The sequence below is a fragment of the Chiloscyllium punctatum genome, chromosome 9, assembly GCF_047496795.1.
Source record: "Chiloscyllium punctatum isolate Juve2018m chromosome 9, sChiPun1.3, whole genome shotgun sequence".
Classification (NCBI taxonomy): Eukaryota; Metazoa; Chordata; class Chondrichthyes; order Orectolobiformes; family Hemiscylliidae; genus Chiloscyllium; species Chiloscyllium punctatum.
In genome coordinates, this window is record NC_092747.1 from 114,497,660 (window position 1) to 114,513,320 (window position 15,661).

A 15,661-nucleotide genomic window follows, 5' to 3' on the forward strand; every position below is an offset into this window, starting at 1 on the left:
TTGATTCAAGGTCAATTTCACTTGATTCTGGTTTAGTCTGGTTATTTTTTAAACTCCTAAAAGCTCCTGAAGCCTGACTTCCAATTCTAAATTCTTTTATCTGAACAATACCAAATTGTCAAATTCCACAGAATCTGTAGGAAAATGGTGGTATTTATCATAAGGATGCCTACAATGTTTCTCTTTGTGAGAACAGTTTAAAATTGTTGGTTCTGTTTTTCAGATGAATGCAACCTAGTGCAGGATAGATCTAACTGAGAAGTAGAGCACCCTCGATACATCATTCAAACCATAAACAAACTTAGAACATAGAACATAGAACAATACAGCGCAGTACAGGCCCTTCGGCCCTCGATGTTGCGCCGATCAAAGCCCACCTAACCTACACTAACCCACTATCCTCCATATACCTATCCAATGCCCGCTTAAATACCCATATAGAGGGAGAGTCCACTACTGCTACTGGCAGGGCATTCCATGATCTTACGACTCGCTGAGTGAAGAACCTACCCCTAACATCAGTCCTATATCTACCCCCCCTTAATTTAAAGCTATGCCCCCTTGTAATAGCTGACTCCATACGCGGAAAAAGGTTCTCACTGTCAACCCTATCTAACCCCCTAATCATCTTGTACACCTCTATCAAATCACCCCTAAACCTTCTTTTCTCCAAAGAAAACAACCCCAAGTGCCTCAGCCTTTCCTCATAGGATCTTCCTACCATACCAGGCAACATCCTGGTAAACCTCCTCTGCACCCGTTCCAGTGCCTCCACATCCTTCCTATAGTATGGCGACCAAAACTGCACACAATATTCCAGAAGCGGCCGCACCAGAGTCTTATACAACTGCAGCATGACCTCAGGACTCCGGAACTCAATTCCTCTACCAATAAAAGCCAGTACGCCATATGCCTTCTTCACTGCACTATTTACCTGGGTGGCAACTTTCAGAGATCTGTGTACATGGACACCAAGATCCCTCTGCTCTTCCACACTACCAAGTAGTCTACCATTAGCCCAGTAATCCATCTTTTTATTACTCTTAGCTACATTGAACTCCATTTGCCACCTTTCTGCCCAGCTCTGCAGCTTCTCTATATCCCGCTGTAACCTGCCATATCCTTCCTCACTGTCTACAACTCCTCCGACTTTCGTATCATCCGCAAACTTGCTCACCCAACCTTCTAACCCTTCCTCCAGGTCATTTATAAAAATGACAAACAGCAATGGTCCCAAAACAGATCCTTGCGGAACACCACTAGTGACGGCACTCCAAGATGAATCTTTGCCATCAACTACTACCCTCTGTCTTCTTCCAGAGAGCCAATTCCTAATCCAAACCTCCAACTCACCCTCAATGCCATATCTCTGTATTTTCTGCAGTAGCCTACCATGGGGGACCTTATCAAACGCCTTACTAAAATCCATATATACTACATCTACCGCTTTCCCCTCATCTACCTCCTTCGTCACCTTCTCAAAGAATTCAATAAGGTTTGTGAGGCACGACCTGCCCTTCACAAAACCATGCTGACTATCCTTGATCACATCATTCTTATCCAGATGTGCATAAATCCTATCCCTTATAATTCTCTCTAAGACTTTGCCCACAACAGAAGTGAGACTCACTGGCCTATAGTTACTAGGATTATCCCTACTCCCCTTCTTGAACAAGGGAACCACGTTTGCTAGCCTCCAGTCCTCTGGCACTACTCCTGTAGACAAAGAGGACACAAAAATCAAGGCCAATGGCTCTGCAATCTCCTCCCTTGCTTCCCAGAGAATCCTAGGATAAATGCAATCAGGCCCAGGGGACTTATCTATTTTCACCCTTGCCAGAATTTCCAACACCTCTTCTCTACATATCTCAAAGCCATCCATTCTACTTATTCGTGCCTCAGTATTCATATCGACAACAATGTCCTGTTCCTGAGTGAATACTGACGAAAAGTATTCATTCAGCGCCTCCCCAATCTCTTCAGCCTCCACACGCAACTTCCCATTACTATCCTTGATTGGACCTATTCCTTCCCTAGTCATTCTTTTATTCCTAACATACCTATAGAAAGCCTTAGGGTTTTCCCTAATCCTACCAACTAAGGACCTTTCATGTCCCCTCCTTGCTGCTCTTAGCTCTCTCTTCAGGTCCTTCCGGGCTACCTTATAACTCTCAATCGCCCCTATTGAACCTTCACGCCTCATCTTTACAAAGGCCGCCCTCTTCCATTTAACAAGGGATTCCAACTCCTTATTAAACCACGGCTCCTTCACACGACCCTTTCCTCCCTGCCTGATAGGTACGTACTTATCAAGGACACTCAATAGTTGCTCCTTGAACAAGTTCCACATATCAATTACGCTCTTGCCTTGGAATCTACTTTTCCAATCCACACATCCTAAGTCATGCCTCAACGCATCATAATTTCCCTGCCCCCAGCTATAACTCTTGCCCTGTAGTACACACTTATCCCTCTCCATCACTAGAGTAAAAATCACCGAATTGTGGTCACTGTCCCCAAAGTGCTCACCTACCTCTAGTTCTAATACCTGGCCTGGTTCGTTACCCAGAACCAAATCCAGTATGGCCTCACCTCTTGTTGGCTTATCTACATATTGTGTCAGGAAACTCTCCTGCACACATTGCACAAACACTGACCCATCTAACGAACTTGAGCTATAGCTTTCCCAATCAATATCAGGAAAGTTAAAGTCTCCCATAACAATCACCCTATTACTGTCACTCTTCTCCTGAATCATCTTCGCAATCCTTTCTTCAACGATTCTAGGACTATTAGGAGGCCTGTAAAAGACTCCTAACAGGGTGACCTCACCTCTCCTATTCCTAACCTCTACCCAAACTACCTCAGATGGCAAATCTTCATCCATCTTCCTTTCCACCGCTGTAATACTATCTTTGACAAGCAAAGCCACACCCCCCCCTCTTTTACCCCCACCTCTGACCCTACTAAAACATTTAAACCCTGGAACCTGCAACAGCCAATCCTGTCCCTGATCTAGCCATGTCTCCGTAATAGCCACAACATCGAAGTCCCAGGTACCAACCCACGCTGCGAGTTCACCTACCTTATTTCGTATACTTCTGGCATTAAAGTATACACACTTCAAGCCACTCTTCTGTTTACAGGCACGATCCTTTAAGATTGATACCATATTCCTACCCTCCCTACACTCCAGGTCCTGCACCCTAAAGTTACAGTCTGGGTTCCCATGCCCCTGCAGAGTTAGTTTAAACCCCCCCCAAGAGCACTAGCAAACCTCCCCCCAAGGATACTGGTGCCCCTCAGGTTCAGGTGCAGACCATCCTGTCTATAGAGGTCCCACCTTCCCCAGAAAGAACCCCAGTTATCCAAATACCGAAATCCCTCCCTCCTGCACCATCCCTGTAGCCACTTGTTTCATCTTTACTTCAGTTTTACCCTCACTTGTGCCTTTTAAGGTAGTTTCAAACCCACTTTAAAGCACTTCAAAACTTTAAAAGTGTTCACCTTGTAAAAGTACAGCTTTAATTGATTTACATTCTCACCAATCTGTGACCAAGAGACTAAGAAAAGTCAAGATCACATTTTCTACTGTAGGGATGTCCATAAGGCCATCATTTCTAGGAGCAGAAATGGGTCATTTGGCCTAGCGTGTCTGCTGTGCCATACAGTTACATTATGCCAATGTGATCGTCTTCAGCTTCGTTTTCCTGCTTTAACCTTGTAATCCTTGATTCTTTCACTAATTAAAAACCTGTCTCTCTCAGCCTTAAGTATACTAAGTGACACTCCCTCAACAGTCCTTGTGGGAAAGAATTCAGTACAGTCGGAGAAGAAGTTCTTCCCTGTCTCTATCTTAATTGAGCAACTCCTTATCCAAAGATCGTTCCGTCTAGTCCTTGACTCTCCCATAAGGGGAAGCAACCTCTCGACATCTACTCAATCATTTTACTTTCCATTCCGTGAGATCTTGTGTCTTGAAAATCTTACCACCTTGAACACGTTCAAACTTGCCAGTGATTTTCCCTGTAATAGTCACTGGACCCCTCTGGTCCATGTATTACCCTAGAACCAACTTTTGACTGTTGTCCTTTTGGAAAATAATTCTATTCTCTTCATCAGTATTATTTTGACTATGTGTGGCAGTCCTACTTGGATGCTGCCTGAACTGCTGTGCTCTTCCAGCACCACTCATCCAGAATCTGGTTTCCAGCATCTGCAGTCATTGTTTTTACCTCATTATTTTGACTATCGCTATCCTGCATCTTAGTATTCATATTCTGCTGCTCAGAAGTGTCAGAAATATGAGAATGCGAGCTGCAGAGTGCCTCATCACGTTTTACTCATTACTCAGATGTTGCATGACTACAGTTAACCCCATTTCCCTGAGATAAATGTATATTAAATCCAATTCAAAGCCAACTAAGCATTATTTAGTTTTAATGTCATTTAATAAAACAGTGACAATATATGCATTTAACCTTGTGAGTTTCAGTTTCATATTGTTTGCTAGGCTTTCTGTTCTTCAGTCTGCCTGCTTCAGAGCTGTTCTTGACGTGTTTGTATTAGTCCCTCTAGCTTTCCTGTCCCTTCCCTCAGTCTTACTTCAAACCCACGCCTCTCTTTCCCACCCTCTGTTCCTACCCTTAAAGTCTGTTTCTGTGGTGTCTCCTGTTCTGAACAAGTATCGAGATTGTGAGCTACCTCTTGTGGTGAAAGTTGGTTGCTGCAGGATATTTCTGCCACTAGATGGAGCCTGGTCAGTTAAAAGTTCATCAGGCAAATGTAATTTTACATGTACTTACAGTACCTGCACTGTATTACTTCTATGTTTTTTTAAATCATTTAAAGATTTAAAGATCATTTTTATTTATGACTGTAGTGTTACAGACACATTGTGAGTTTTAAGACATATCTCTCCCTATTCTCGCCAACTGTCCATAAGTAGTTTGTTTTCTTCCCCCTTTCTTAAAGAAAAATGTGGTGGTATATTTTCCTCACTCCCTCTGTTTGTGAACTTGACTTTCTAAGGATTACAACAACACCATTGAAAAGTTAAACCAGAAGTGGGGTTATATCATACATTTAGGCACAGGGAAAATCTTGCAACGTGAATGTACACACATGCAAGGAGATATGGAATCAGAATAGGTAAAGAGATTATCCAGGTTGTCATTACTTAAGTACAAAATATCTGAGGTATACCAGTTCATCACTGTACCTTTTTTATTTTAAAGTGGAGCCCAGATGTCCAAAGTTGGAGTCAACATTCTAGTATACCTTATGGATTCAAAGTTTGGGAGAAGATTTGTAGCTCGGGTGCTCGTTGTTGTGGTTCTGTTCGCTGAGCTGGGAATTTGTCTTGCAAACGTTTTGTCCCCTGTCTAGGTGGCATCCTCAGTGCTTGGGAGCCTCCTGTGAAGCGCTTCTGTGCTGTTTCTTCCGGCATTTATAGTGGCCTGTCTCTGCCGCTTCCGGTTGTCAGTTCGAGCTGTCCGCTGTAGTGGCCGGTATATTGGGTCCAGGTCGATGTGTTTGTTGATAGAGTCTGTGGATGAGTGCCATGCCTCTAGGAATTCCCTGGCTGTTCTCTGTTTGGCTTGCCCTATAATGGTAGTGTTGTCCCAGTCGAATTCATGTTGCTTGTCGTCTGTGTGTGTGGCTACTAAGGATAGCTGGTCGTGTCGTTTCGTGGCTAGTTGGTGTTCATGTATACGGATCGTTAACTGTCTTCCTGTTTGTCCGATGTAGTGTTTTGTGCAGTCCTTGCATGGGATTTTGTACACTACATTAGTTTAGCTAAACTAATGTAGTGTACAAAATCCCATGCAAGGACTGCACAAAACACTACATCGGACAAACAGGAAGACAATTAACAATCCGTATACACGAACACCAACTAGCCACGAAACGACACGACCAGCTATCCTTAGTAGCCACACACACAGACGACAAGCAACATGAATTCGACTGGGACAACACTACCATTATAGGGCAAGCCAAACAGAGAACAGCCAGGGAATTCCTAAAGGCATGGCACTCATCCACAGACTCTATCAACAAACACATCGACTTGGACCCAATATACCGGCCACTACAGCGGACAGCTCGAACTGACAACCGGAAGCGGCAGAGACAGGCCACTATAAATGCCGGAAGAAACAGCACAGAAGCGCTTCACAGGAGGCTCCCAAGCACTGAGGATGCCACCTAGACAGGGGACAAAACGTTTGCAAGACAAATTCCCAGCTCGGCAAACAGAACCACAATACCTTATGGATTGTTGAGCTAAATGCCTGTGGCCCCTTAAATAAAAAGATAGGTATTCTTTCAGTTCTGTTGTATAGGAGTTCCTTCTCTTGGAGGCAATTGTCTCTGTAGGAGCTTATACCACAATATTTTAGCATTGCAGCCTCATCAGGAGAAGCACCTTGCTGCTTTTGACCTCCAGGGAGGTTTCCATAATGTTATTGCTAAGACCAGTCACTTGATTAAAGCATCATTCTTATTTGGCTGCTATAATCTTTTTGTTCTGCTTGGGACAGTAGGCATTAGGAATGTATGATAATTCAACTTGATAACATTTTAAAGTTGTTTTCAGGTGAGAAATGTCCTGATGACCCCTAACTGTAAGATATTTCTTTTATACTTACTGATTTATTTGAACAAAAATGGCAAAAATGTTGTACAGTATCTCAACTTGCATGTTTTTTCTCCCCAAGCAGAAATGTCTTTGGAAACCTAACTTTGGCTTTAACATTGATGCATTCCTATGGCAGACCATGTTTCACACAAGGTCACAATTTTCAGGAATGCATATACAACTTTAAATGAGAACTTGCTGGACCTGAATAATTTTGACTACCTGTCAGAGAATTACTGTCTTCCCATCACACCTTATAACACTACTTGGACCTTTTTTCCATTCAATTTGACCCTGTCTTTTTGTAATATGCTAAATCCACAGGATTGAGGTTTATCTGTGGTCTTATGCAATGATTTAAGGCTCATGGTATTTGCACTCACACTCTGCCTTGATTACACTTCTCCCTGTGTGTAGGGCATCCAACTGTGCAGGAAATATAGAACTAATTATAGACTGTGTTCCAAACTCAGAGGATCAGTCACCACTGAAACTATTCTTGGATTTCCCGACAGACCAACGTATATGGACTTTAGCTGCCAGTCATTTGAAGCTAGTTTTTCATATGGACTGCCCATGCCAGGATAGATGATAGCTTATAATTGTATTGGTTAGTTGTTATCTTATGGAACATATCAATAACGGCACAATTCCTTTTGAAAAGCCCTTTACTGAAGTGTCTTTGAGCCTCAGTGTTCATATTTTCACCTCACCCTCCCCACTGTTGGTAGCTAGGAATGTAGTTGTTACTCTCAGTCCAGTCCCTAAACATTTTTCCACAGTTACTCCTTTCTTTGCTGTGTATTGCTATAAACAGACAGAATTCTGTTTATGAGATAATGTTTATGAATTATAAAATGAATATGTATCTGATCTTGCCCTATGCTTTTAAATCTATAGCCATTGCTTAATTAAAAATCTCATGCTAACTATAAATTCTTAATATGCCATGATAGTACCCTCCAATATTTTAGCACTTCTCATATGTTTCATTAATCTCTTCAATACATTTTGTGTATGTATTGCCAACTATCTCTTCTTCCTTTAATAGGATTTTTAATTAGTGACAGCAAAACTTTGTGCGGCACGGTGGCACAGTGGTTAGCACTGCTGCCTCACAGCGCCAGAGACCCCGGTTCAACTCCTGCCTCAGACGTCTCTGTGTGGAGTTTGCACATTCTCCCTGTATCTGCGTGGGTTTCCTCTGGGTGCTCCGGTTTCCTCCCACAATCCAAAAATGTGCAGGTTAGGTGAATTGGCCATGCTAAATTGCCCATAGTGTTAGGTGAAGGGGTAAATGCAGGGGAATGGGTCTTGGTGGGTTGCGCTTCGGCAGGTCGGTGTTGGACTTGTTGGGCCGAAGGGCCTGTTTCCACGCTGTAAGTGATCGAATCTAAAACAACCGAGCAAATTATCAATGTAACTTGAAGGAATTTGCCATTTCCTCTCAAATTCTTATCACTTGATGCCATTTAATCTTTTTAACATTCTGATTAGCAATACTGGATGTTGTTAAAGGATTCAATAATGTCCTGAGTAATTTGCAAATTTTGTGACTTGACAAAAGCAATTGCCTTATCATGTTCCATGCATTATTTTATTCACTCCTTTTTCTTCATGAGAGACTTGTTCAGCAGCAAGGGGTATCTTACTAAATATCATCTTTCTTTTTAATGATAATAGATCAGAAACCCTGTAACAAAAAAATTAAGGATTTACATTCAATTACTGACAGAACATGGAGGCAATGGCCTAGTGGTATTATTGCTGGACTGTTAATCTAGACACCCAGGTCATGTTCTGCGGACCCGGGTTTGAATCTCACCACGGCAATTGGTGGTATTTGAATTCAACAAAAAAAAAATCTGGAATCAAGGGTCGAATGATGACCATGAATCCATTGTCGATTGCTGGAAAAACTCACCTGGTTTGCTCATGTCCTTCAGGGAAGGAAACTGCCATCCTTACCTGATCTGTCCTACATGTGACTCCAGACCTACAACAATATGGTTGACTCTTAACTGCCCTCTGGCCAGTAAGGGATGAGCAATAAATGCTGGTCTAGGCAACAACATCCTCATCACATGAATGAATAAAAAAAAACCCAGTATGAATCCCATGGAATTTTGCACGTGTAAATTGTCAGAGAAACTTCACACAGGGTCAAACTTAACTCGAAGAGCTCATGAGGAGGACTGACTAGAAACAGAATTGCTATAGTGTAGAGGAGGCTATTCAGCCCATTTATTCCACACCAACTCTTCAAACAACATCCCACCCAGATCCACTTCCTCCACCCTATCCCTGTGACCTGCATTTCCCATGGCTAATCTACTAGCCTGCACAATCTTGGACACTATGGGCAATTCGGCATGGCCAATTCAACTAATCTGCCCATCTTTGGACTATGGGAGGAAACCGGACCACCCAGGAGGAAACACAGACACAGGCAGAATGTGCAAACTCTGGAGAGCGTGGTGATTACCTCATCATCAGTCTCACCAGAAAGTCACTTCTTGCAGGCTGATTTATCCTCCAGGAAGACACAAAAAAAGACTTTAAAAAAAACTACTGTCAACATTTCTGGACTGGATTAGTGAGACTGAATGTTCTTATGTGCACCAGCTTTTTAGAGCATTACTACCCCGTGAAATCACTGGAAGAACTATCCCCTGGACACCCTGTATTATGGCTAAAGATTTTATCTCACAGAGTGAATCAAACCAGCATGTTTTTTTAAAAAAAGGAATCAGGACAGAGGAACTTTAATCACCCATGAAACCTTGAAACTCAAAAAAAAACCTGACTGTTCAATTACCACTAACTTCCACTGCACCGGCCACAAAGTTCAATTAATTGCTCTTCACAAATATTTCAGAGACTGATCTGTGTAACTGTGCTTTTAACTTTTAACTTTATGAACTCACTTTTATTTCTAATCTTTGTTATGCATTACTAATTCTTTTCAAGTTTAGTCATTAATGAACTTGCTTTTTGTTAACTCAAGAATGCCTGGTTAAATTGGCTCCATTTAAAACAGAAGTTCATTCAATTGGGTTAAATGGTTTCCATGAGGGAAGGGATCCTTTTCAAATCAAGCTTGTTTGAACTAACCAAGGTGATGGGTTAATAAAGAAGGCGACTCAATTCATCCCTCCTCAGATAACAGCTTGACAACTTGGTGTATCCTGTTTGGGACCATAATGCAGTGCAGAACCTTGCCCGGGATCTGGTCATAACAGTCTGTACTAAGAAACTGGGTTACCCCACTACTCTATCAGGATTCACCATTCCTTTCAGTGACTTTAATGTAATGTCATCTCTGAATCTGAAGAAAATAGAACTTTAATTTTGCCTGACCTTACTTCGAGTGAATCGAAATAATATTTGATCCAATCCATACCACATATAGTGGATGTATATCTGCTGATCAACCTAGTGTAATTAAATGAATCTGTGATTAGTATCGTCAATACCAGACTTGCTGATGTTGCAACTAGTGCAATTCATTCAAACTGATCAAAAACATCATCAGCCTCTGAACCTTGCATGCTGTGCATCAGCTCAAAAAACATGTGGAGGTGCCGGTGTTGGATTGGTGTGGACATAGTTAAAAATCACACAACACCAAATTATAGTCTAACAGGTTTATTTGGAAGCACTAGCTTTCAGAGTGCTGCTCCTTCATCAGGTAGCTTTGGAAGAGGATCATAAGACAGAATTTATATCAAAAGATTATGGTGTCATACAACTGAAGTAATTTATTGAACAAACCTAGATTATTAAGTCTTCCATCTTTTAGAATTGGTTGCAGGTTTCGGTGCATTAACTTGTAAATCCCAAAACTACTTTTGAGTCACATTCTCGAGATGACTTAAGTTTTATAAAAAAAAAGGTGACATCTCAGTTCTGAAAATGCATGTAAGGTGCATTTCCAGATACATTCTATTTTGCTGAAAAATCACACAATCTGTAGGCAGTCAATTCATCTGACTATTTTATAAATTTCTACTTGGAAATAGAACCAGTCTGACTCAAGATTGGGATGCAGACAGCTAACCTCACACCTTTAATGCATTATCTGAGCTGAGGTGTCACCTTTTTTTAATAAAACTTTAAGGTATCTCGAGAATGTGACTTAAAAGTAGTTCTGGGATTTGCATATAAATGAACCAAAACCTGCAACCCAATCTTAAAGATGAAAGACTTAACAGCAACCTATGTTTGTTCAATATATTATTTCAGTTGCATGACACTGTAATCTTTTCTATAAATTCTGTGTCTTATGATCCTCTTCCAAAGCTACCTGATGAAGGAGCAGCAGTCCAAAAGCTAGTGCTTCCAAATAAACCTGTTAAACTATAACCTGGTGTTGTGTGATTTTTTAATTCAATTTTGGAAAATTTGCCACCTATCAATGTTCTGACTCACATCTAAAACTCTTGTTGGTAATTCCCCAGACATTTCTAGGATACATTCCTATATTATTATTACTGCATTCTTGTCATCTGCCAGATCTGTCAAAAGGATCTCTTTCCTTTTTTTTTTGTATGCAATTCCTTTGTTCGGTTAACGTCTGTGCCTCATATCTGCGCAGTCTTGAAATGCTGTGAGCATGGAGTCTTCCATCATCTTGAGATTCCAAAGTGTACCTGATGGTGGCTGGAAATTTTTGTTTTTCCGTGTTTTTTTGTTTTAAAGTATCAGATATCTGATCCAGAAGCACATCTCCTTCTGAGAATCAGTTTAGCCCAGGTGCTGATCCATGTGTGACAATACTGCAATTTGCAAACACACACTGAACCAGGATTTTCCAAATCAAGTTTCTGCAAATTTGTATGTAACTGTGAAAATCCATACATATTCTCTGTCATTCTAAATTTAACAAATTCTGAATGCTGCATACCCATTTTATAGAACATGATTTGTATGCATTTCATTTATAAATTTTAATGGATTACTTGAGTTATCACATAGAAATATAGACAATAAGGGTGGGAGTAGGCCATTCAGCCCTTTGGTCTGCTCCACCCGTCAATATGATCATGGCTGATCATCCAACTCAATACCCTATTGCTGTTTTCTCCCCATACTGCTTGATCCCTTTCGCCCTAAGAGCTATATCTAACTTATTGTTTGAAATATTCAATGCTTAGGCTCACGCTCGCTCTTTCTGCGGCAGAGATACAGACTTAGCAAACTCTGGGTAAAGGAATTTCTCCTCATCTCAGCCTTAACTGTGGTCTACCCATATCCTTTTGACATCAATTATTAATCTTGTTTAGCAGTTTACCCAAACCTTCCTCAGAAGCCAACTGATGAGACCATAGCTCTGAAAATACCTGCACCTGATTTTGTGTTTTATAAATTTTGAGTGGCAGTGCCAGTGCCACGCCTTGTTTTCTGGTTGGTAAGGAGGTAACCTGTATCAACAATTGCTACTTTATTTTACCATTGGTTCAGAGATTCACAGAACATCAGTGGGAAACCATACGTTTCTTTCAGTTTCAACTATTCTTCTTGAAAGTAACTCTCGTTGCAAACTTCAGTCTTAAAATAATTTCTTAACTTCCAATCCTCATCTTTTAGGCAACTGTGCTCTGCTACCATGTGTAAGATATGAAAACCTGATGTGAAATATGGAACGAGACATAACCTTAGTTCTTGTTAGATTTAATCAGAGATCAGCATTATATACTGCCAGTATTCACTCATTATCCCTGTAGTCCTTTTTTGTACTTGATTAAAGACAACAGATCAATTTATATCCACCACTTACTTACCCCCAACAGTGATGGCATAACTGACATAGCATTAACCTGCCTAGTTACAGTTTGGGGTGGAAATAACATTGAGTGAATTATTCTGGAGAGCCACTCCAGACACTATAGGCTGAGAGACCACCTTCTTTGCTGCAATTATTCTATGTAGCCCTTTGATCTGAAAATGTTTGTGTTTACCTTATCATTGCCTTTCATATTTTGCACTTTACTCAGATCAATGGGTGGTTTATACATTCCGTGATATTTCCTGTGTAACACACTCTGCTCAATGTCTACCCACAGGGATATGAGGATTGGCTTCGGCATAAAGCAGATAACGCAGTGAATAGATGTCCTGTTCACGTCATCCAGGGTGGCAAAGTAGTTCAAAAACAGAGCAGAAAATTGCAGGTAAAAAAGCTGCTTGGGCATGTGTTCAGGTGGTGTGGTGCGTTAGAATTAATGTGGAAGGTTTGGTGGGAACAGACAGTGCACAATTTGTTTTTGATAATGTTCGTAAAATTGCTGTAGGTTGGAGACATTGTGATGACCAAGGAGAATGAAACTTTTCCATGTGACATGGTCTTCTTGTCTTCGAGCAGTGATGATGGAACATGTTTTGTCACTACAGCCAGCCTAGATGGTGAATCAAGTACGAAGGTAAGAAACTGAACAGCCATATTCTTGCTGTAGAAGCCAGCCTGTGATAAGTATCTCTTATTTCAATCTTTTAATCAATTATCTCTTAATATAATTCACTTAGCTACTTTTTCCACTTCACTCATGTCTCGTCTGTTCAGAGTAATGGTCAAAAATTACTGTTGTTTGCCAGTTTTCCTGCTCTTCCCGTAGATTCACAATTGAGTATAATCCTGTAATTCACACATGAGCAGTGATCAAGAGCTGGAGCCACGCACTCCAAGAGAAGAGACTTTAATCACATGTAGTTTCATTACTCCCTTCACATCAACCACAGCCAAGACTTCTAATGCTTCATCCCTTTCCCCTTCCCAAACTCCCCTCCATCTATTTCTGTCTATGAAAGAAAAGCTCTTTAATTTCACTTACAAATGCACTTCAGTGGCCTAATTGTTACTTTTCCCTTTAGCAAGACATTTTGGCAATAACTGATCTCGTGAAACATTCTCGCTTCCAGTTTTGATGCCATAGATCCCATTAAAACACCACTCTTTTTAACTCTGACCATACCTGAGACGCCCTTCATTGCAATTCACTTAAGTCCACAAACATGAAAGGATATCATGGCTACCTAGTTTAGCTGGATTTGGATAGACCACTAAAGCACTATTATGCCTATTCACATCTGCCAATACGTCTCCGTCTTCCAGCCTCATGCTGAAATGCAAAGATAACCCCGATTTCTTTTCTCAATTGCCATCCATCTTAAATTCCCATCTCTTTCACCCTCACCCACTCCCAAATGAAAGCAGCTCATTCATTTCATTGTAAGTAAGATTGAGAGCATCCACTCTGCTACCTTTGCTGCTCCTTTTCTCCAGTATGCCCCCATTAGGCTCAACCTTTTCAGATTGTGCACTTGTGCTGAGCTTGCATTTTTATTTTCTAATCTCTCTTGTATTTCTCTGCTATCTTTTCCATGACATGCACCCCTTTTCCCTCAACCCTATACTACTAAATTGCTGACCATTCAACTTCTCTTTCTTGCTCTACGGTTAACAGATGTCGTCAACTGTTCTGTCTGTTCAGTTTCAGGTTCTTCAAATCTGTCATCATCACTTCTCCTAATAGTTTTAACCTTTGGCCACTTTAACCTAACAAGTCACCGCCAACTTCCCCTTCCTCTCCAGTTGTGAATGTGCTTGGAGACATAGGAAATGTAAGGAAGAAATAGGTTGTTCTGCTCTATCTCACGTTCCTGCTCTCTTATCATTTCCCTTAACGTTTTTAGCTTTTATAAATATGTTGGGTTTTTTTTTTTTGCTTTGCTTCCACAGCCTTCTGTGGTAGAGAATTACAAGGTTCATTCGCCTTTAGCGAAGAAACTTTTTCTCATCTCCTTCCAAAGTGAGCGACTACATATCCTGACACTTTGACCCCTTGTGTTGGATTTCCGAGCGAGGGGAAACATTGACTCTGCATCTGGTCTGTCCAGCCCTGTAAGAATGTTAAATGTTTCAGTGAGATCCCTGTAATCTTCGAAAATCCAGTGAATGCAGGCCCTGACTACCCAGTTTCCTGCCATCTCATGAATCAATCTGGCATACCTTTCCATAAGTAAGGCAACCAAAAGGTGTGGTCTCACCAAGGTGCTGAACAGCTGCATTTAAGAATTCCTTGCATCTGTGATAAAACCCTCTTGCAATGGAGGCCAATATATCATTTGCCTTCCTCGTGCTCATTTTCAATGACTGTTATACAAGGGCACTCAAATCTTTTTGTACATCACATTTCCAATAGACCACCATTCTGTTTTTCCTACTGAAGAAGACAACTTCAAATTCATCCATGTTATACAGCATATTCTATATTTTTGCCAACTTACCTCAAAATCACCCTGAAGCCTCTTTACATCCTCCTCATTACTCTCACTCTCAGCTATTTTTAAAGTTGTGTAACTTGTAAATATTTCCTCATCTAAATCATCATTATATGTTGTGAATAGCCGGAGCCCACTTACAGATCACTGCTATACCTTACTTATCACCACCTTCCATTCCCAAAAAAGTTCCATTTATTCTTATTCTCATTTTCCTGTCTCTTAACTGATTCTCAATCCATATCAGTATATTATCCCCAATCCTGTGTGCTTTCACACAATATGCCTTACGTGGGACTTCCTGAAAATCCATTTCTGCTGCTACTCCCCTCATCTCTTCTACTATTTACCTTCTCAATAAACCTCTAGTAGGTTTGTCAGTCATATTCCTTTCTATAAATCCATATTGACTTTGTGTAATCAAGACAGTATTTTCAAACTGCTCAGTTCACACATCCTTTATAACGTGTCTTCACAATCCATGGCTGTCTTTCCCCAAACTATTGAGGTTGGATTTACTGTTTCCAGTCATGACTCACTTCCTGTCACAGAACTTGGGTGTACATGTTGTAGGATATCAAACCCTGTGCTCCTGGAAAATGCTATGTAAAGGACTGTGAATTGCCTGTGGAAGTGGACCTGCCAATCAGAATTGAGGTGAATGGAGAAGGACTGGCAGCACAAGATACAGAAAACACAGGTTTTTTTTGAGGGAATGTTTATATCACTGGCAAACAG

General features: G+C 41.0%; 1 protein-coding gene across 6 annotated transcripts in view; it reads left to right on the forward strand.

Annotated features, from left to right (window-relative positions):
• Positions 1-15,661, forward strand: part of atp11a (ATPase phospholipid transporting 11A) — a 147,880-nt gene that overhangs the window by 56,158 nt on the left and 76,061 nt on the right. For all 6 annotated transcript variants that reach the window (XM_072578122.1, XM_072578123.1, XM_072578125.1 and 3 more), the window contains exons 5-6: positions 12,709-12,816; positions 12,937-13,065. In XM_072578122.1, coding sequence (XP_072434223.1) covers positions 12,709-12,816; positions 12,937-13,065 — 237 coding nt within the window. The remainder of the gene's footprint in view (positions 1-12,708; positions 12,817-12,936; positions 13,066-15,661) is intronic.